Genomic DNA, 23,439 nt, shown 5'->3' with positions numbered 1-23,439 from the left:
CCCACCCGCCCCCTAATGGCCATTCCTTAGCGAGATACAGGCGCATCGACTGGGAAACACGACACAGCACGCCGATGACACCCGGGAGACACTACACCGCTACGGCCAGTGTACGTCCAGTTCAGCGCGACATGCGAACCAGGCAAGTCAATTATACGTTTTTCCTACGGCGGCGATTTTTTCCCCCGGCTTTTATCGCACACTTTTTCGCTAAGCTTTGAATTGGAATTTCTTCGAGGCAACGGACACTGTACCACACACGTATATAATATGTCTGATATATGAATATAACACATTGTTGCCCCGTCAAAGTTTAGTGATTGGATTTTGACATTATTTTTTTATTTATTTTTTTGACCCATAATAACATTATCGGGATCGACATGAAAATTCGTCGATTCAATTAAACCCACCAGAAATCATTGTTTTTCCTATGCGTTACATAATTCGAACCCACTGCCTACAAAACGTTTCTCGTGACTTTTACGTACGACCCTTATAGCATCAGAAATAATTAAATCAATCGATATTAGATACGTAGGAGACTATGTAAGATTTTCGAATTTTTTTTCATATATTTCGGTCTCATGACATACTTTATGCGGAATAGAATCCATAACATTCATATTCGAAAATGTTCTCACTAAACGTTTCACAGTCGACAACTGAAACATTGGTAATAACTTGCTTACAAATGCTTTAGAATCGGTTTCAACGTGATAACAATGATAATAAATGTCTAGTTATGAGAGTGACAAAAATAATATTTATATGCTGACCTTCATTAGTGACTTGGGTGTTCATCGGTTGCGGTGAAATTCCAGTCAGGGATGTTGGATCGATGCACTCGGACACGGTGTACTTCATCCGATCGGAGAACCCTTCTCGGCCGGACGCGACATCATCTACTGACGAAATCAATCTGACGCAGTAGGCTGGCGACGGCTCGTTGGAAGCTCCTGCAACGGACGCAGTAGCGTCGTCAACAGCCACAGGAGCAGCTGGTGAGGGCGGTAATTTTCCATAGAACACGGTTCCAGGGAGTACAGGGCACGAGACCAGCACACGATCACTAACATTGTTACCTGTGGATTTCCAGACAAGCAACCGCATTAGATGTTGAACGATTTTTATTTTAGGTAAGTGGTACCATTTGGTTTTAATTTTAAAGTATTGTAAGTAGTACATGGGCGTTCTCACAAGAGAGAGAATACGAGGGATGAATCCCCCATGGCTTTTTTTTTTTTTTTTTAATGGAATTTATTTTCATGTTCAATTGATATTTGGTAATAATCAATAAATATTTTAACTCGTTATCATTTTCCACACAAATGGTATACAGATTACATACCACGATTACAGATAAATATTAATATCTTTATCGCTGTTCTTGTTTTATGATAATCTGAGTTCAATGTATTGATATAAATAATAAATTAATCACATTATACCACCATTGTATGTGGTTTTTATATAAGAAAGGAGGTGCGGAGGCTTAGTCCACACGGATCACTTTTTAATACATTTTTATAAACCATGGGGTTTGATAGTGGTTTAGAGGAGGGGCCTTAATTAAAACAATTCTGAGAAAGCCTCTAAGTAGATATATTTAATAATAAACCACTCATGTAACCAGGTAGAGTATGTTGATAACTACAACAAGTTTCTATTTTTTCTCTACCATTCCATCAACAAAATAACCAATAATTTGAATTTTACCGTGTCCGAGTAAAAGGAAATAAATACAAAAAACACTATTTTATAAATATTCTCAAGTTAAGACTATTTAAAAAAATTTTCAATTATATTCATCAGTTGATTTTCAAAATATGGGTTTTGTTGAAACTTAAAATATTTTATTAACTTTAAACTTATAGTCCCTTATTCACTTAATCCCGTAAGTAATTTACTCTTTTCAGGTAGTATTTATTTGAACTTATTCCTTTTTACTCATAATTTTACCATTAGACAGATTTTAATTTGATTTGATTCCTATTGCACATACTACTCGTAACTTATTCCTTAGAGTAACACTTTTTGCCCTACGTCCTTTTACTCAATATATTATTATTGTTAATATTTTATATGAAGAATTCGTAATAATCAAATGTGATAAAAATTAAAAGTAATATGTTGAGTTATTACTATTTGTGCAATGGCATAAGACTTATTCATTTTGTCCCATAAGTTCATGAAAAAATGAACCAATATTAATTAAAAAAAAAAAAATGTAAATTAAAATAATCTACAATAACAAATGATAAAAAAATAATCATTCACACAGGATTATTCTCTTTCATACGGGCACTGTCTAATTTAATTATTTTATAATGTTTAATTAATTTGATAAACGTACACAATGGTTCTTATAGTTTCTGATTAACTTTTTACGAGTAGAAATAAATAATAATAATGTAAATAATAAAGTAATATGTATAATTATTAATAGCAATATAAATCATTACCGCACAGATTTATTTTTAAAAAAAAAAACTATATCCCATTCGGGTTTATATGTATATACGATGTACTAAATTATTCTATGATTTTCCGTTACGTCAACCGTTTCCTACACACAGTAACTATTTATGGTTTACGACAGTTTTGTATTTTATATCTGGAGCTTAGTAAATAGATATTGGAAAATTAACAACAACGGTGGTGTAATTAAACATTTCTAAAAAATTCTTATTTGAAAAGTTGGGAACAAAATTCGAAATTTTCACATTAGAGAAATATTGTTGAATATAGTGCCATCCATTAGTCGTGTTCAAAACGAACATTCCAAACTTTCACGTTAAAAAGGAACTATGCTTACAAGTTTCGAGTTAAATATATGTATAAACCCAATATTTGATAAAACTAATCTTGATATTAAGTCCGATAAATCACAAGTAAATAAATATTAAATAAGATATTGATTTCGAAATCGACTGCTATTTAATTTTAAAACCCAATTCAAAAGTTATTTGATAAGCTAGATTTGAAAATATGCTTTGCTAGTATGTTACTATAGACTTAAAAATATAGTACATGTATTGCACAAATACTCACATTATTATTTTTCACACAATGCAGTTAGCGAAGCCCGGTAGAGAAGGCGTTTAATTTTTTTATAGTAAACATATTACTTATCTTTATAGGTAGATTAGTTGTATTAACCTACGTACACTCTATACTCGTAATTAATTTAATAGAGCACCATAGTACTTATTCCGTTTTTAATAAAGTTAAATAAATTCCAAAAATAAATTCGTAGATATATTACCATTAATTTTTTATTTTTTTAATCACTCCAGTCTAATTAAAGACTTTGCATACCCGGATATTCCATAATCAATGTCATGTTTTTATATCTTATTAATAATTTTGTTAATAAGAATTGTATATTATACGAAATATTGATGACGTAGACAGAGCTTTTTTATTTTAAACAGTAATATATGGTTGACAGGTGCACTAACGACTTATGATGGAAGTGTTGCATACACGTGTTATATAGCAGAGTTAATACGATATTTTGACCAAAGGCAGTCTTATTTGAAAGTTGTATAAAAGAAAATAACTATACTATGTACTATGTGTATGTGCAGCTAGGTTAAACCTTAATTATTTTAATTTTATTTTCTGTGCGGTGATTATTAATTTGTAGATCGTGAAATTACAAGAAGACTAAGATTATGTAACATTGTTGAATGCAGAATGATTTACATCATTGCAGCATGGACGGTAAACATTGTATAATTTCACTTTTATGTTATAAAAACGCAAAAGAAAATTAAAAAAATATGTAAATTTTATGTTATTAACCTAATCTAATTAAATCAGCTCACTTATTTTGAATTATGAAAACGAAGTATATCTGTTTGTTATATTATCCTTTTGGTAACATAAATTTAAAAAATATAAACCTATACATTTTAAAAGCAAATATTGTTACGGCTACGTTACAATATTTATTTATTATTTTTTATGTACCTATATTATTTTTATTTATGAATGCTCTACAATTGTCATATGTTCAAATTGGCTTTTAAATAAGACTGATGCAATAACGCATAAAAGAAGAATTATAAGTAAATTTACTAAACTTATGATATATAATAAAAAATAGTCAATAAACCTTGTTTGGTTAAATTGTTTTAATTTCAGATTAATTGTACTCAGATTACAAAAAAATACTATCGTATGTACATGTTTTATAAATTTCAAGTTGTTAATCGACACTGCCTTTATATATGTTCATAATAAATTGTGGTTAGACTATTTGTTATAAACAGAAATACATTTATATTTTTTAGATTAAGGAATACAAAATTCAAATAGCAAAGTAACATCCGGATTTGATCAAATAAATTATGAAAGTGACTGAATTAAAAGTATAAAAATAATGCTTAAGTTAATAATATTTCCTTGGTATTCTATAGATCTAATCAATTAGGATAAAGACATTTTCAGTTTGTCACACTTGTGTTTGTATGAGGCTTCAAGTAGAAAACAACTCAGAACTATACTCCTTAAACCTTTTCAAGGGTTATATATACGATGCAATTACTTTTGGTTGTAAAGTATAATTAATTCTTAATTTGTGTTAGTTATAACTTTTTCTCTAAATTATCAACTACTGCCAATCACCAATAAAACGTAAAAGTCTATAGTTATAAAACAATTTTTTTTATTAATTTATCACACATTTATAACTTATTAGTAATTTTTAATGTAGGTGATTATTTTGAAAAGCTATGCATTCCAGTGAACTTTTAGGAGACATTTTAAAAGAGACGCTTTTTAAGCGCTGTAAGAGGTACGGAAACTGAGTAATTTTATGTTCCCCCCCTTATTTCAAATCCTGCGCTAGTATCTTATTGTAAGAAATAGGTGAAAAATACGACATTTAGTTTAGGACCAAATGCCAAAAAGAACATCAATTTTATGAATATAATAATATATTGAGTACTCAAAAAAACTCAACCGCTCGAGACGACAATTAGTAACTACTTACGAGTTTCGGTGATCCAACGCTGTTGGTGAGGACGAGGACTTGTGTGGCTTTTCACATCACTATTGGGGGCAACAGTCTTGTTTTCCGCACATACTTCTCGTGCAAAGCTCAGCAAAGGCTGGTAGGGTTTTGGCGCATTATTGGCTAAAAATTATAAAAGAACATTTATTAATTGATATAAAAAAATTATTATTAATTTTCTCAAATTATTAATACATAAAAAACAACTTACCAATGAGTACGGCGTATTCGATTATGTTTTTGTCTCTGCGAACGAGCCACATGCACCCATAAATCAGACTTTCATTGATAGCAATGTTAATCATTGAATCTGATTTATTTTCGTTATTTCTAGAAGGCAAACAAATAAATACAAATATATTTGACGTTGATTTATATAGACTTATTATTTGATGATATGAATGTAAACTTACAGATAAGATGTATCGTGGGTCAGATAGTGTTCATCGCCTACACGTTTACCACCCATGATTAAAAACTTGGCAATGTTTTCCGGTTGTCCAATATTTTCGTCAAAATCGACGGGCATCACGTTACGCCATTCAGTTTTTGAACTCCGTAAGGCATCCATGGTGCTGCGCTTCTTACGATGACTGTCCGGAAACTTTGAATCTGTCATCACACCTGTCTTCATGTCATTCAAATAAATTGCACGTGGTTCTTTCCTTTTATTGATATAATTTTCGAAATTTGTAACTATAGCGTAGTAATTCATTGGTACTTTTTTATGCACATTAGTATGCGATTCCCACATGCGATTTAATCGTAATACTGTTTGCCATTTTTCTAAAGCCTTGGTCATCGGCATCCCCCTGGAGACAGCTTCTCGTACAAATTCACCCGCTGTAGGTAATCGTTTATCATTTCCTTTCCTAGCTTTAACAGCATTCCAACTGTCCGTGAGAATAGTGATGTCCTTTAATTCTTCGTCCTTGATGGCTTTCAATAATGCTTCTTCGTCTTCCATGTCAGTTTCAATGTCGACCTCTCTTTTACCCGAGTTGAAGCCATCTATAGGTTCATCTTCATCTCTAAACTTGACCGGAAAGGCGCCTGTCGTAGATACAGACTTTGGAGTTGTAGCATCTCCGGAGCATGGGGCCCTCTTCGATCGTTGGGTTCTTCTGGGCGCATTGAATATTTGTTCAGCCAAAGGAGATCGTGGTGATGATGACCGATGAGATGAATCACCGATCGGATAACGTTCATCACCCTCTTGATTACCACCCATGATTAATAACTTGTCAGTGTTTTCCGGTTGTTCATTATTTTCGTAAATATCGACGGGCTTCACTTTACGCCATTTAGTTTTTGCACTCCGTAAGGCATCCATGATGCTGCGCTTCTTACGTTTACTGTGCGGAAACATTGTATCAATTATCACACCTGTCTTCATGCTATTCAAATAAATTGCACGTGGTTCTTTCCTTTTCTTGGTGTAATTTTCGAAATTTGTAACTATAGCATAGTAATTCATCGGTACTTTTTTATGCACATTAGTATGCGATTCCCACATGCGATTTAATCGTAATACTGTTTGCCACTTTTCTAAAGCCTTGGTCATCGGCATCCCCCTGGAGACAGCTTCTCGTACAAATTCACCCGCTGTAGGTAATCGTTTATCATTTCCTTTCCTGGCTTTAACAGCATTCCAACTGTCCGTGAGAATAGTGATGTCCTTTAATTCTTCGTCCTTGATGGCTTTCAATAATGCTTCTTCGTCTTCCATATCAGTTTCAATGTCGACCTCTCTTTTACCCGAGTTGAAGCCATCTATAGGATCATCTTCATCTCTAAACTTGACCGGAAAGGCGCCTGTCGTAGATACAGACTTTGGAGTTGTAGCATCTCCGGAGCATGGGGCCCTCTTCGATCGTTGGGTTCTTCTGGGCGCATTGAATATTTTTTCAACTGGAAGAGATCGTGGCGGAGATGGTGGAGGTGTTGGTGGAAAAATTGGGTCATCGGTGTTCTTAATTTTTTTACTGGTATCTCGACGCACTTTTTGTGGATTTCCTGACTTATCTACATTTCCATCTGTCACTTCTTGATCTTCAGTTTCGTCAATATCACTTTCATACAAAACACTTGTATCAAAGGTTGCCGTATCATCGTTAATGCATAAATTCGTCCAGCATCCTTGTGCCCATTCCGGGAATCTAAATGAAACAAAAATATAATTATTAAATAGTTATTATCCTTAAGTCATATTATGTTATGATGATGATAATAATAATATATTTCATTGTTAAAAAAAATATCATCTTGTCTTATTTCTATAATTTATAGTTAAAATATTATAATATAGGTATACAATATAAATATTAATGATAAATTATTATTACTAGTTATTTGATTATAAACCAATAAGCTGCATATATTACTGTTAAATATACATGATTAACAATATTTACTGACCTATATCCTTTAGCGGCTCTTCGAGATCTGGTCAATACGTGGTGTGCAGTAATATCCTGACTTCTTGAATTCATCAATACATCGTTGTTGGTATCGTTTTTAAGTCTTTTAGAAAAATCAAGAACCTCACGAGGTCTAATAACGTTATCTAAAGTTTCATCAGTATTCATTTTCTTGTTTATTTCTCCAATCCTTAATTTTGGTTTTGACTTGGTATATTTCTCAACAGATAAAGCGTTTGAAATGGGGGAATATTCCCCCATATTCAAAAACAGTACCACAGTTTGATCAGTCCAGTTGCTCTTCAAGGAAAAGGTCATATGTTCGAAATTGTTTTGATGTTCTCCGAGATCCTTGCACATTATATCGTCATCGAGGGCTATAGTTAGCAATGCGTTTTTTCCACTATTGAATTTTTGATAAATCTGTACAGTTAAATTGACACATAAAAAAATCAATAGTTTGCCTTTATCGCATTTATAACTTTAGTGTTTATTTATTTTTACGTATATAATTACATGCATATTAATATTTTTTTACGTTCACTCATGTTAAATTTACACTCTTATAGATAAAATAAACAGTATATTATATTTATACATTTAATGGTATTACTAGCATATGCGGCAAGTTTTAATAAAATTCATATAATTATTATTCTATATACTTTTTGTTTAAACTTTTATAAATACAAATTTTTATAAATTTTGTTTATACTTCAATATAACTAATTTAATTGTTGTATGTTTTTTAAACAGTATTTTACATCACCTCGAGTCGTCAGTTGTATACACCCTCATGAAAAACAAGATTCTTAAGTTGGTAATTACTTTTTTATTTCGATTATCGAGCTCGGATTTTATAAAAATTATAATTATTTTATTTTATTTTTTCTATGCGATTTCATCAATAAATATGATCGTTTTTTTGGTTAACTTAAACTTTTTACGTAACGATTAGAAAATATAGTTAATATGTATTCGAGATCGATGTAAAAACAGAAAACTATTTTTATACATACTATAATTAAGAATGTACGTGGGATTTTTTTTTGATTCGTATTAATTTGTAACGAAATAATTGTATTACTTACAGCACATCGTGCAGCCATTCGTCCATGTCTAGCAGCTCGATCATAAAGCCTTACAAACATAATAGTTTGTCCTTTATCGGCGTCGCCATACCAGCTGGATATGCAGCTGAACTGGAAAAAGTCCATTTCTGTAAAAAACGTATGGAAAAATTACAAAACAATGACACGTGTAAGTAAAAAATACTAAAAATAATATGTTTGCAACAATCCGCAATTGTAAATTTTTGTCTGTGCCATAACGATGTGTGCGAATCGTGTATTACGTGGAGATAATTGGGGAAAAGTCGAAAATCGAGATTCAAGTAAAAAAACTATTACCTTTATCTGTTATAAAAACTGTTCTCATATCTGAGCTACTGTTTAACTGCCGTTTTTTTTACTAGTAAAAACAACTATTTTCTAATCAATGACTACAATAAACATTTTTAATTCGCACCGAATTTAGCACTACTTAATTCAACTGAACTCTTTTCGGCTTATTTTCCATGAATCCCAATGTAGCAATTAATATGAGAGATAAATATTTATAACATTTGAATGTGGTATTTTTATCACTAGAACATGCGGATGTCAGTTTGAAAAAAAAATACCCATAACGCTGGTAAGAGAAACACGCTTATCAATAGGTGAGATTAATAATTAACTACGGTTACAATATCGTATTAATATTAATATATGAACATACTATCAGTATTATTGCAAAACGTTCCGTCTGTTGGTTTCAAGCCAAGCCACACATTTAACCGATAGTCGCCGAAGGCACCGTTCGGTACGAGCTCTTTCGAGATACATCCTCCAGGGATTACATTGTCATGAGCTCCTGCCAACACGACTGCTTCATTTTTCACATCAAGTCCTCCAAAATAAGGGCAAAAATCTTGATGGGTGTCTGCAACAAATGAGGAAAAATACATCAATAAAATGGTTAACAAATATTTATATTTTTATTATTATTATTAAATAATAATGTATGTATTATGCATGGGATGTAGAAAACCGAAACAAGTGGAGTTTTAGGACAAAGGTGGTCGACCTCAAATAATTGGTAGAAAGCCGAGGGAGAAAAAGAAAATTATTTATATTATTATTATCTCGCAAGGCTTAGTTAAATATTTAACCCTGTTCTACGTTTATTTAAGTATTTATGTACACTAATAGTTAATAATTATAGTTTAGTCATAGATTAAGAATTACAATAAGTTTATGTACACTAATAGATAATAATTATAGTATAGTGATAGATTAAGAATTACAATAAGTTTATGTACACTAATAGATAATAATTATAGTATAGTGATAGATTAAGAATTACAATAAGTTATTAAATGTTTACATTTATTTTTTTCAAGTTTAATGGCAATGAATTGTTCGTATACGCCCTATTATTTGTATAATTTTTGGGTCGCAACTAATTCATGCCCAACATATCTATAATTTTGATTGAGAAACGCAATGCGCGACAACAGATTTTATTAAAATAATACTTTATACTTTATCTGTTGAAATAACATTAAAATAATGTTGACTCATTTTTAAAAAAATTAATGTTTAGCTCCCTTCCCAAGATTCATAAATATGAGCGCCCGTAACAATATACATTCACACACACACACACACATCGAATAAGTGACATGAGCTGACGGTGAGTACAATAATAAGTCGTCGTATTGGTGTAAATCTGGAAAAAATACGCAATGGAGGGATGACGAGAAGATGATGATGAGAAGAAACTAAGAAAATAAAATAAAATAAAATAAAATAAAATGAAATAAAATAAAATAATGAAGAATGAGCAAAACTGAGTTGAAAATGGCCGATATGAAACTGTGATTGTTACGTGGTGAAGAACAAAAAAACGGTGGTTTATGACGCTATGTGGTATTTAAGCAACAGTGGAAGTAAAAGATCGCGTATTTGACACATCTCTATCCGCCCTGGTATAACTCTTTTTGTCATGTTGTTGCGCTGTACGACGATTCTCAATTGACATTATGCTAGTGGTTACGTTAATCGACAGATTCGCTCGAAAACGACCGCTTACGGTATACACCCTTCTCATGTTCTCGTCCTTTCTTATTGTGATAAAAATAATATTATTTTTCCATTCAATTTCGCGTAGCATATAGCAAACGACCGTTGTGACGAGCCCCTCCTTGTTCAGTATTGTATTAAGCGATGACCATTTTGTATTGAAACAACCCACAAGACCGACCTTATTTATTATCCCTTTGTAATGTGAACACAGGCGACGGTGTGTCGAACAAATGCCGAAACATTACCAATCCACGATCAAGAATCACTGTCGCCTCCTTCACACCACTGACACTTTTACTATTGTATAAACTATGTACCCTTATCCGTTCTCCGACCTTCGCCCAACCGTATTGTCCGTAATAATATAAGGTTAGGGGACCCGGCCAGTTTTTGCGCCCCCTCCTACGACCGGAAGTCGGTGGACGGGGCTTTTCTGGCCAATAACTCGGCACTCATACCCACATAATGTAATGTCGTGTTGATTTTTTATGAGTAAAAAAAAAAAAAAACAATAATATTTCATGTGTTTTCATTCAAGCATTAATTTGACTCATTATCTCTCAAAACTGTTCAACTTATTTAATTAATATAATTATTTTTAACAGAGAAAACAGTCATACACTTCATTTTCAGTTGATGCTTTGCAATATTTTCTTTTCAAATGGTTTGAAATTCTAATAAAATAATTAGGTGCGAACAAATGCAATACAATAATATAAACATAATAAGTTGATTTTTGTCTTAATAATACCGCTTTCTTTATATGAATAACAACGAAATATTCCCGTTTTTTTATTATTATTATCACACGAAACAAAATAAGCATACTTTGACCGGAAAAAGTAATTACAAGATTTTAATTAATTTTCTTTTACTTTTTACCTCATTCAATATCAAGATAGACTCGAATGTATACGAGAAAAAGCTATAAATTGCAACTGTGTTTTATTGTTAAGGTTCTGCGCTTGTATGGTATAATTGTTCTAATACTTTAATATTGTAAACGAAAAATATAAAATCAATACGGTTACGGTGTATATATGTTGAATTTTTTAATTTTATTCGTCTTATATTTTTAAAAAAAAATACAATTATAAGAATTGCAATTATTTGTTAGTTTTTTTTAATTGCCTCATTCACCCATGTAACTATTCTCATTTATATATTATAATGCGTGTGTGAAAAATAAATGAATGAATGATGATTTTCCATGTTTTTTATGTGCTGTCGCAAAAAATATTGTTATTTCGCATTGTACGAAATCATTAACTTAGTTTTTAATTTTTGAAAATACCTAGTTCAAAATCTCTAAACTCTCAGCGAAACATTATTACCACGTACTTGTGAGTCGGTAAAAAATAATCTAAGCGAGCATGGACTTTATAACATTGTATACGCGTTCTGCGTACGATTAAAACTAAAAATATTATTGTTAAAAAAAATCAATAAGATAATATTATTTTTTATATTTGCATACACGTATAAATGATGTACCCATCGCAACATGTTTTGTAAGAAAATAAACGTATATTTTGTATTGTATGTCTATGTTTTGTTTTACGAAACCTTATAATTTCCAGGTATCTACTGCACTAAACTCGTGAATTGAACAACATTTAAAGTCGTTTGATTGTTGAAAAATGTTAGGCTGTTACTGTTAATTAACATTATTACTATTAAAGTTTTTTTTAACAGCTAGGTAATAAAAAATTGTATCCGTAAACAAAAATAATATTTTTTCTCGGTCGTGAACACTAACGCTGGTAAGTGTACTAACCAGCGCTATACACTTTTAGGACTGCCGATTTTATTTACGTTTACGCGCTGCGATTAATCGTAGTCGAAACAAAACACACGTGAGCGAAACCCCGCCAATGACTTCCGCCGTGATTTCCGCCAACACACACCTGACTTACGCACTTATATTCATTGGGCCCTTCGATGTGAAGCAAACATGAGTACTGTCGAACAATGATAAAAAGCATAAAATGTCGAAGATTTTCTGTTTTTTCTTTGGACACGTTAAATCCATATTGTAATAAATACAATGAGGGGTTTTTTTTATGCATTTTCCAACAAAGAAATTGTTTCATTTTAACTATAAGTCGAAATAAACCTTGATTATTTTAAGTAATGGATTATTATTATTTGGGGCAACGAACGTGTTCAAATTTACCAAATGAAATTTTAAATTTTAAATCAACCATGAATTTATTTATGAACCATATAAAACAAAGTTCTCTACCGCGTCTTTGCACAATTTTTTCAGTGACAACGGGACTGGTCAATTTTTAAGAAACGATTAATATTTTATACACAAACTGTTTAGAGAATAGTAATTTAATTAACAGCAATTTTTAAAACGTAAAGTTGTGTTGCATGCAATTACTTAACTATATCACATTAAACGGCCTTTGTTGTTACAACGTACTTAATAATAATAATATCTAACAGTAAAGTAATAAATAGTCGGTGCCTAGTTACAATTATTAAAAGGCATAAATATATATTATGACATTCAGTGACGAGGACAAATGCAGGTTCTTTTTTAGCTTTACAAATGTAACTTGTATTATCAATTTTGGTTTTGGTTTCGCTCCTCCCACAAAATTATTAAAGATAATTACTGTTTTATTAATTATATCAAGTGGACGTTTAATAAAAAAGTACTTATAAAAAAAAAATACTTATATAAAAAAGCCCACCTGCTTTCCCATCGTCATCAAATACACTACTAAATACAAAAGTATGTACATCGATGCAGTAGCGTCATTAGAGTAGGGAGGGGGGCAACTCATGAATTTGCCAAAGTCTAGAGTTAAGCTATTCCAAAGTCGACACATCATCAACATATAAATACATCTTCAATAAAGCCATTGACACGTTGTAAATCAGAAAAATGAGACGTGTACAAATCATTATATTTTTGGACTGGTTTGACGTCTCCTTCCCCCCATGTTAATCGGCACTTAGTTAAAATGAGCCGCCGATTCGACAAATTAATAAGATCATGCCGAATACTCAACTCTAGACAATAACTGAAATGACGCCGCTGCATCGGTCACTTCGCAGAATTTGACGAATATTATGCGATATCACAACCAAAGCCACATTTAAATGCAACATAATAAAACACAGCTGAATTTGTGATAACGCATAATCCGTACGAGCATATGGTAATTTGTAGTGTATAGTATATGTAGCTAATTATATCGATTTCTTATACTATGGTAAGATAAAATAATTACAATTACAATTTAAATCCATGAAATAATTTGGTAAAAATGGATAATTAATAAAGTTATTAAGAAATTAAATAATAGATTAATACAGACATTTTGAAATACGCAAAATTAAAGAATGTTAATAACGTTTAACACACTGGCGGTAGGTATCTATGTAATAGTTAAATAAAAAATGTAAACTCCATGCACGGTACTACACTATAGAAGTCCTTGAAAGTGCACCACGATTACACCAAGTATCCGATACTGTTGCTATCGCGAAAGAGTGGAGATTTACGAACACCATGAGCTATCACACCCTAATATGTACATAATGCAAAATAAATTAATGAACTTCTTAGGCTGTGATTACGCATAGTGCGTGCAAAAGTCTTGAAGTTTGACGTAAATACTACAGAAGAACACAATAATTTCCAATTCAAAATGCGAGAAAAAAAATCTATACAAAATTATATAGGTACTAAACAATTAAAATTAAAAACACAGAGTACCTTAATGTTATAAGTCCGTGGATCACTGACATCGATATCCATAAAACAGTTCTGCACATTGTGCATTATTGTACTATACAATTATTATATACCATATGTAAGGCACCGCAAAGCGTTTCTTTAAGATTATTCTTAAAAACTACACACACGACGGCGGTATAAGGTTAGTAAGATACGATTAATAAACAAATTTGCTCTGACATAGAAGAAGGAGAACAAATTAAAGTTAATATAGAGTGAAAAAAGCGTAAAGACTACAGTGGGCAATCTGCTAAACACAATACTTCATAACAAATGTCCATTACAAAGTATACGTATTCGGGGATAAAATTAAAAATATATTAATTACGACACTGACGAAAACCAAAAAACGTAAGCCATGGTTTAATATCGCTGTAATAACTTATAAACTATATATAATGTAAATGATTTAACATAAAACAACTGTTTGATTATACTTATCGTATACATTACGGAAAAATAGAAAAATCTAGTCACCAAATGTAAATAAATAAAAATATAAAGGTGCATTAATTTATGTTTTATGTTAGCAAAGAACTTGTAATGGTACCACGTCACACGAAGTCTACGGATATGTGTATACAACAAAAATCAAATATCTAATAATATGTAGTAGACTATGTACGTAACGCGTTATTTCTGCAACAATATGAGAGTTGCATATTATGTAGACTGATTGGGGAAAGATAAATAAATCTAAAAGGATTGGGCGGTCAATAGTGGAGGCGCGAAAAAAATTAATTAAATAACCGACCGAAAAGTCTACCAGAAATTTCAATACAGCGTACAAGGCGACAGAGTAAAAATTAAGATATTATTGTTAAATGGAAGGTCATAAATAACGCTGAATTGTATACGTCGATATGGGTAGAATAAAACACAAAACTATAATCATCGACTGTTTTAATTCCGAGCCAATGACAGTTGTAGTTGATTGAACGATTGGTGCGTGTACATCAATTATTGTTAAACGCATCAACGTTCAATACATGGAACAAAAAACCAACTGCAGCAAATATAGTTCTACGAAGGATTGCGCATGCAACGATTTACGTTTAAAAAATATAACACGTGAAGCTATAGTAGTTTATAGAGATAAATAAAGCGAAACATTAGTCCTAGAACGACGTACGGAGGGTTAGTTAACGATTTGCAGTTGTAGGCACGCGGAAGAAAACGTAATGCAAAATAACATCAAGCGTCCGGCTTTCTAGGTCTCGAAAACCTGCACCGTACAGACGAGGAAAAGAAAATTCGCGAATAACACATACGCGCAGAAACATGTTCAAGAATTTCCTCGAATAAACCAAAGGTAAAGCAGTGTGCAGGGCGCGCGTTGACCGAAGCAAGTAGAAAAATAATTTATGTAGGAATGGAAGTAACAGTGTTAATGAAATACGACGTGCGCCTCAAGCCCATCACCGAAGTGCATAATCGACAGCAAGTTGATAACCGATCCGTCGCGTTTACATGTTAAGTATTCCTGTACATAAGATGCAGTTACAAATGCAAATGCTACGTTGGTCGGGCTTTTCATGCATTACCGGTCACCGTTAGTACTTATTTTACATCGTACGCGGAGTACTTATACACGTTTATAATGTATCGTATACGCGATGAGTACAAACTAAAGCGGGTTGAAATCACGCGGAAAAGAACAAATATGGCAAACATAATATGTGTTACGGTCGAAACTCGACGGCCGGCGATCGGTCCCGAGTTCGACTGGGGACCGCGTCGACCAGCTGACCGTCGACCGTGTTTCGACCGTATCACATTCACAGCAAGTACAGAGGCGTTTAACAAATAAACTAATTAACTACAACGTATCTACATATAAATACTACAAAATAAAAATTACAATAAGCTGATTGTTCAACAAGCCGTGTGATATAATTAAGTGTAACCGATCGTTCGCAACGGGACGATATCCCATTGATCGGGTGGAACGGGTGCTGCGATCGCAGAGGACATATACTTTTTCGTACTGCGCACTTAAGGATTTTGTCATACTCCCTTTTCAAACGTTAACAGTAATGAGTAACACGGTTAAAATAGTTAGTATTTTCGATTTTGCTGATGATATTCGTTCATCTTGAAATTTTAAAAATATGTAAAATAATTTAATAAAAAAAAATTTAAAATTAAAATCAAACACCATAATATATATATAATATATAATAGAACCATACACGCTTTTACATTTCGTGCTACGCACTTAACATTTCGAATTGCGCAAAGTGTGTCGTACTGCACACAATTTTAGTCCCTGTGCGATCGACAACAATTGAAAGTCGATCGATGCGGGCAAAAGCGACGGCCGTCCCTTAAACCGATCCACGCGTTACGTTGCACGCGCACGCGCTTCGTACGACATCGGAGCACGGGAAAAACGTCCGTGTACGCTGCGCGTGTTGTGCGGCCACGGTTTACCGTACACTCGACAATAAATGCTGATCGGACGACGGACGACAGACGACGGGTGAACGGTATGGCGACAACGGTGCGTATGCAATACGAACGTGTTAATGGTAACGTCTCGGCGGTACCATGGTAAGCGGATAAGCCGGTCGATGTCGGTGCGGAGCAGATCCGTCACCGTCGACCTGCACCTAAGAAGAAGGTGGCGGGGCGGGGCCATTAGATCGGAAGTATCTTCGATCGTCGTTCGAAAACACGCGCGCACGACGACTCGTTTGACGCACACACGTACGTGGGCGTTCGGACGTAACGAGATCGTTCGATAATTTAAACAACAACGCAAACAATGAAAACGAACCGTCCGGACGACACGACGTTAATTGCATTATACGCACGATCGGCGGCGGCGGCGGCAACGGACAGCGGGACCGGTACGCGGGGAAACCGGAACCGTATTTCCGGCGTCGGTGCTTTTGTTTTGTTTCGCGAAAATACATTTTTGTGCGAATATGACAAAAGCTGACGCGTCGTAAACACGAGTACGGGTCATCCATACCGGCGGACAGAATTATGGTTCGGCTAATTATTTACGTATATTTGACGAGAGGGAAAAAATATATATAAATCGGTACGTAATCCGCCACGAATAAGTAGTTAGATTTTATAAAAACGTTAAAAAAACGATTTAATAACGCGTAATGTAAATGGTATTGACGAAGTGAAACAGCAATCACATTTCTGAACTGACGAATCAAAAATAAATGTAAATCAAATGCGATTCGCGAAGTATAAGTTTGTTAATGAAATTATATATATAAACCAGTGATAATGGCTAAATGTTAAGTAAGGGTAATGATTAATGAGATGTTAAAATATTGATGAAGTGAATCAAAAATGAAAATGCTCAATCGATGAACCGGGGAAAAAGTGTAAATCAAATGCAATACACGATTTATAAATGTTATAACGAAATTATTGAAAACTAGTGATAACGGTAATGAAAGGTTTGATATTAGAAATTGATATTGATATTGAAGCATTGACGAGGTGAAACAACAATCGCAATATCGACGATCAGAAATAAAAAAATAAATGTAAATCAAACGTAATCCGCGATGTATAAATGTATTAATGAAATCATATAAAATGAAAATATTAGAAATCGGTAATGATATTGAAGCGTTGACGAGATGAAACGACAATGGCATTATCGACGATCGGAAATAAAAAAAATTAAAAAAAATGTAAATCAAACGAAATCCGCGATGTATGAGCGTGTTGACGAAATCGTACAAAACCAACGATAATCGAAACGAAAATATTGTACATCAGAAACGGACAATAACGTCGTAATATCAACGTGAATCGTTGCGTTTCAGACGGATTATCGGTAACGGTGCGTATTCGAAATACTTCTGTGATCATATTATTGTTATTATTTATTATTATTATTGTTATGTAGCGACGATATGCTCGCGTAGAAATCGTATGTGAAATATGTACCGGAAACACAGGTGAACCTTAACGCGCCGTGCTTCCCACCCCGTTCCACATCGTCGTATGACCGTGCGATGACAACGACGAATGCAACGACCGAGAGAACTCGTGTTTGAAAAAAAAAAAATAAAAAAATACCAACACGCACCACAGACGTAATACGTGTACGCTGTATAATACACGCGCGTAGGTGACAGTGACGGAGTGTAAAGGAGAGCACGGTGTAGCCACGACGAGTTCACATGACGTGCGCGAGTGTGCGTGCGTTCGTATTGTAACGTATAACATATATATAAATAAATAATGTGTACGTAGTAAAACGCGTATTGTAACGATAAGAGTAACGTTCCGGTAACGACCGGTGTACACGGACGTTCCGCCGCAGTCACCCGCGACGACGACGGCCCGCCGACGGTGGAAAACCGCGGGACGATTAGGTACGGAAACGTAAACACAAAAAAGAACAAAACCGCCGTCGGGTCGAGGGGGAAGTTTGTGTGTACCGCGCGTTCTTGTACGAGACGTGTTATTACCGTTTACGAGTACCGCTGTTACCGCGGACGAGGGAAAAAGTACGCGCGTACGGACTAACCCCTGCGAAAACGGCGTTAACGATCGTTTTCGATTGGGTTCAAATCGAACGGGGCGCGGACAGCGAAACGGAAATGTGGTGTCGACGGGAGAGAGAGAGAGTGAGAGAGAGAGAGAGACAGAGAGACAGAGACAGAGGGCCGTGCGCGTTCGTTGTTCGTTTCCGATTGCCCCTGGCGCGCGGACCGTGCGTGTACGCGCGCGTGTTCCGTTGACGTAGCGGGTGATTATGAACGAGAGAAAGGCGTGCACGGAAGGGTGTCACGGGTCGGTTCGTCACTGTGCTTCGTGCGCGCACATCCATCGTACGCTTGTGTACACCGTGCACGCGCACACCCACGCGCGTACACGAGTGAGAAACTATTCTCTCGCCGCAACACCGACCTTGACGGTTGCCGCCGCATACCACAGACCATCACCACCCCCGCCCACCTATCTACTACCCCCTAAACTCCAACATCGTCTTCCTTTCAATAAACCATCTCGACTACACGCACACACGCGGTTCGTACGTGTACGTGTACGTACGCGCGCACACACTCCCAGGCGCGACAAGATCAAACTGCGCCGCAACGACCACGAATTTGCATAATAATAGTGATAACAAGAACGATACGGCACGATTATAATATTGTAAATCCCGAAAGGCAATTACCGATAAAGGGTTTGTACACAGATGCTCCGTGATACGCATTCGAAAATCAACCGACGACCGTCGTACCCGTCATGACACCTGCACTGCGGTACACGCATACAAGATATCATTCACGTGCTATACGAAGACGTTCGTTAACAAAGTCGGTGGTGTCTACGCGATCGGTGTACACATAGTGGTCGGGATATCCTCGAATCGAGTGTACGAGTGTTCACCGCAATCGAGTACACGGGTTATCGTTTTAATAATTGTTCGCCGAGCACGTCGTTAACGAACGGTTAGTTGAATTGAATATCCAAATCATTTATTTTTCATCGCTTAGTCACGCGTTATTTTTACGAGATACGAAAAATCGAAATACTTAAACCCAGGCCTTTCCAAGCCTGTGAACATGCCCATGAACATTTCACAATTAAGCGCGCTTGGTCCGCGAACTCGCGCAATGAATAGCGGTGCGTTTATGAATCCAAACAAACTAACGTTGTGTACGTAATAATGATAAATGTTTCTTACCAATACTAAATATATATATACGAAATGCGCGACAAACAGTAAGTATACAAGCAACAGAGTGCCCACTAAAAATAACGGTTTTTAAATTAAAAGGCAATACTCAGGAAGTACGATGGCAAAAAAAATATTTACTAATTTCGTTTGAAAAAAAAAATCATAATCAAACAATTTAAAAACGTTATTAAGTTTACGTTTATAATTATATTATAAATATAATAATTATTAAAACAAATTATACACTTACAGTATTATCGTTTGTTTTCAATATGATCATTATTTTTGTACACCGTGAGAACTCGAATTTATCGTCTTGAAAATGTGTAATTAAAATGTGTTGTTACAGAACGAGGACGTGAATTTATTTTAAAAATAAATAATAGGCACATTAAATAATTAATAATTACTAAAATCTATTGTAATGTGATTAACACATCGTAATGGTGCGTCTTGGGTTTGTGGTCCAAATTTTTTTTCCCGATATTATACCATAATTTAGATAGTAAATATTCAACAGTATTTTTCTTACCTACTAAAAATATTTAAATATTATACTTGTATAAAATAATAAGTTTATTAAAAAAAATTATGAACTTGAAATTTCGTTTTCTATTAATCGAGTAAATATTTTTAATGATACTAAAAAACCGAATAGCTTAAAAATGTATTTACCCGATTAGTTGATACGATATAAGTAAAAAATGTATTTATTATATTTTATTAAAATATTATGTTATACAAGTAATATCACATATTTTTGATAAAAAAAAAAAAAACTGTTGATCAAATTTTATTAAATTGATGGTATAATATCGGAAAAAGTAATTACGCGTCGATACAATATACAGATCAAATCGCAACAGATTATAGAGTTATTTAATTATTTAAACGCATGTTATTTATATTTCAAATTGATTTCAATCCATACTCGGTAACAATAAATGTTGATGGCACATTTTCAAATCGATAAATTCGAATTCGCGCGGCATATAATAAAATATGAATTAAAATCAACGACAATATTGTAAAAATATAATTTGAAAATACATAATATTACGCAAGATATTTATTAAGAAGACCATGCCTCACAAACGATATTGAGTTTTTATTAATTTTATATGATCGAAACTATTTAGGACGAATTAATTAAATAAAAAAAAAATTAATTGATCGCCAACGCCTAAATAACGCCCTTTTAACAGCGAATAAAAATTCGACAAGAAAAAACACGAGAAGTAAATGAAAGTTAAAGATTGTTATGTTAATCAAATTATTTGTCCAAAACCCGAGTATACATCCCAAACGCGAAAGAATTATAATTTTCAGAAAAAAGTAAACAATAACAATAGGTACTTTGCAAAAATGATTACTAACTGTTTTTTTACAACTAAAGTTTTATAATAGTTTTTAAGTTAAAAATAAACACTTAAATTAATTTGAAATAAAGAAAAAAGTCGAATTAAAGTCGACAAAAAAAGTAATAACAAATTTTAAGAGAAAAAAAAAATTAAACATGCGTATACTTACAAGACACCTGAGAAGACGTTGCGACGAAGGCGGCGAAGATGAACATCAGCAGCATGTTTCGGAGCATCTTGTCGAAGTTGGCCAGGTAGCAAAAGCGACAAGTGTTAGAGACGGAACACGAAAATCGTGTTGGAAAAATGTAAAGGGCAAAAATCGGTGATTATGTGAAAAATCGAAAAAGAGTCGAAAAAATTTGGCAACAAGTCGAAATAAATCGAAAAGGCCGAAAAAAAAAAAATCGGGATAGCCGAGAAACCGGAGCAACTCGAGAGTCTCGGAGCACGAAAAACACCGAAGTGTTTGTTCTCGACGAGACTCAGAAGTCGGATCGGGGAACGCGAGGAAAAAATACAATCCGTCCGGGGACGGAGTGTAACGACAAGTCGGATAGACAGCGGCCGCAGAGTGGGCACGGGAGACGGGTCGGTAAAGACGCGGACTGGTAAAGGTAAGTGAGTTAACACTGAAGATCTCGGTGGTCAGAGTTGCCCTTTTATAGGGGCCTGGTCGTACGTGGTCGGGGAACGGTTGTGTGGTCCGATCCCACCACCGGTTGCGCGAAGGCACGCACCTATCGGCGAACGACCACGAACGGGAGAGAGCGAACACGCACGCACACACGCACACGAGAACACGGGAAACATGCACGCACACGCGCAAGAATACACGACTGCGCGCACGCGCACGCACGAATACGCGCACGCACGCACGAATACACGCGCGCGGCAACCGATACACGGGCGCGACAACGGATACACGCGCGCGACATCGGATACACGAGCCCGCGCGGCCGTTCGCGCGTGCACCGTCGACGGGGACCGGAAACCTCTCGGCCGGTCGCGCGACCGATGACCGGCGTGCCCGTCCGTGGTCGACCGAAAAACGCCGAACCAGTTGCGATCGCGGTGGTGCCAAACGGTGTGTTCGGTACCGGTCCCCGCGCGACAGGAGAAAAACGACGAACAAAACGGTCCGTAGCTGCGTCGGAAAAATCCGACCGTCGACCGATTGTTAACGCGAACCGATCGTTTTTGTGGTGAGATTTGACGTCGCCGCTTTACTTGACTGCCTTTTTACTTTTCTTCGTGCATTTTCCCGCTCCGTTTAATATTTATTTTTCGAACATTTTAACGCGATTCATTTGAAGTTCAAGCTCTTTAAAATAAGCGACAAATATAGTTATGCGCATTTTAATTTTTTTTTTTATTCATACTCTTTTTTCAAGACATTTTTTAATTTTTTTATTGTTTTTTAACTTCGATAGACTGCTGTTAAAAATTACTCAACTTTACCGTATACTCGATGCACATAACGTGTTAAGAAAGATCTCAGCTTTTCAAAAATATACATTTTGTTTGCGTCCGTGCACACGCTTAGAGCACAGTAATTATTTACTTCTAACAAAACTTGGTTATTATATAAAAAAAAAAAAAAAAAAAAATACAAGTAATAACTAGTTAATTACTTCTAAATCGTTTAATTCTATATCTGAAAATGATTGATTTAAATTATAATTTTTCGAGGACCCATGTAATACAAGAAAAGATCTTACAGTGTCAGTTAAGGTTTCTATATCCTTTTCCGGTAAATTTCTTATCGAATTGGTATAAGGATCGGATGAGACTACCATATTGAGCAAATCTTTTTTAGTATTTAACCGCGAACTAAGTTTTGTTAGAAGTAAATAATTTCTGTGCTCTAAGTGTGTGCACAGATGCGAACAAAATTTATATTTTTGAATAGTTGAGTTTTTTCTAAACATGTTATATGCATCGAATATACGGTAAATTTGAGTAATTTTTAACAACAATCTATCGAAGTTAAAAAACAAAAAAAAAAAATTAAAAAATCTCTTTTAAGTGCACGAAAAAAAAAAAATTAAAATGCGCATAACTATATTTGTCGCTTATTTT

The 23,439-nt window shown here is 34.4% G+C and overlaps 1 protein-coding gene across 1 annotated transcript; it reads right to left on the bottom strand.

Annotated features, from left to right (window-relative positions):
• Window positions 1–779: 779 nt before the first annotated feature.
• LOC112691257 lies at window positions 780–22,079 on the bottom strand (the record flags this gene model as incomplete). Its single annotated transcript, XM_025565416.1, is given in 8 exon segments — window positions 780–1,085; window positions 5,003–5,146; window positions 5,235–5,353; window positions 5,437–7,182; window positions 7,442–7,866; window positions 8,535–8,662; window positions 9,220–9,423; window positions 21,527–22,079. Coding segments are annotated over 8 exon segments (3,139 nt in total), but the record flags the coding sequence as incomplete, so codon positions are not given.
• Between the last annotated feature and the right edge of the window lie 1,360 nt (window positions 22,080–23,439).

This window comes from Sipha flava, unplaced genomic scaffold (genome assembly GCF_003268045.1).
Source record: "Sipha flava isolate LNK unplaced genomic scaffold, YSA_version1 583_pilon_pilon, whole genome shotgun sequence".
Classification (NCBI taxonomy): domain Eukaryota; kingdom Metazoa; phylum Arthropoda; class Insecta; order Hemiptera; family Aphididae; genus Sipha; species Sipha flava.
Note: the sequence above shows the minus strand (reverse complement) of the source record. Positions and strands in the feature narration are given on the sequence as shown.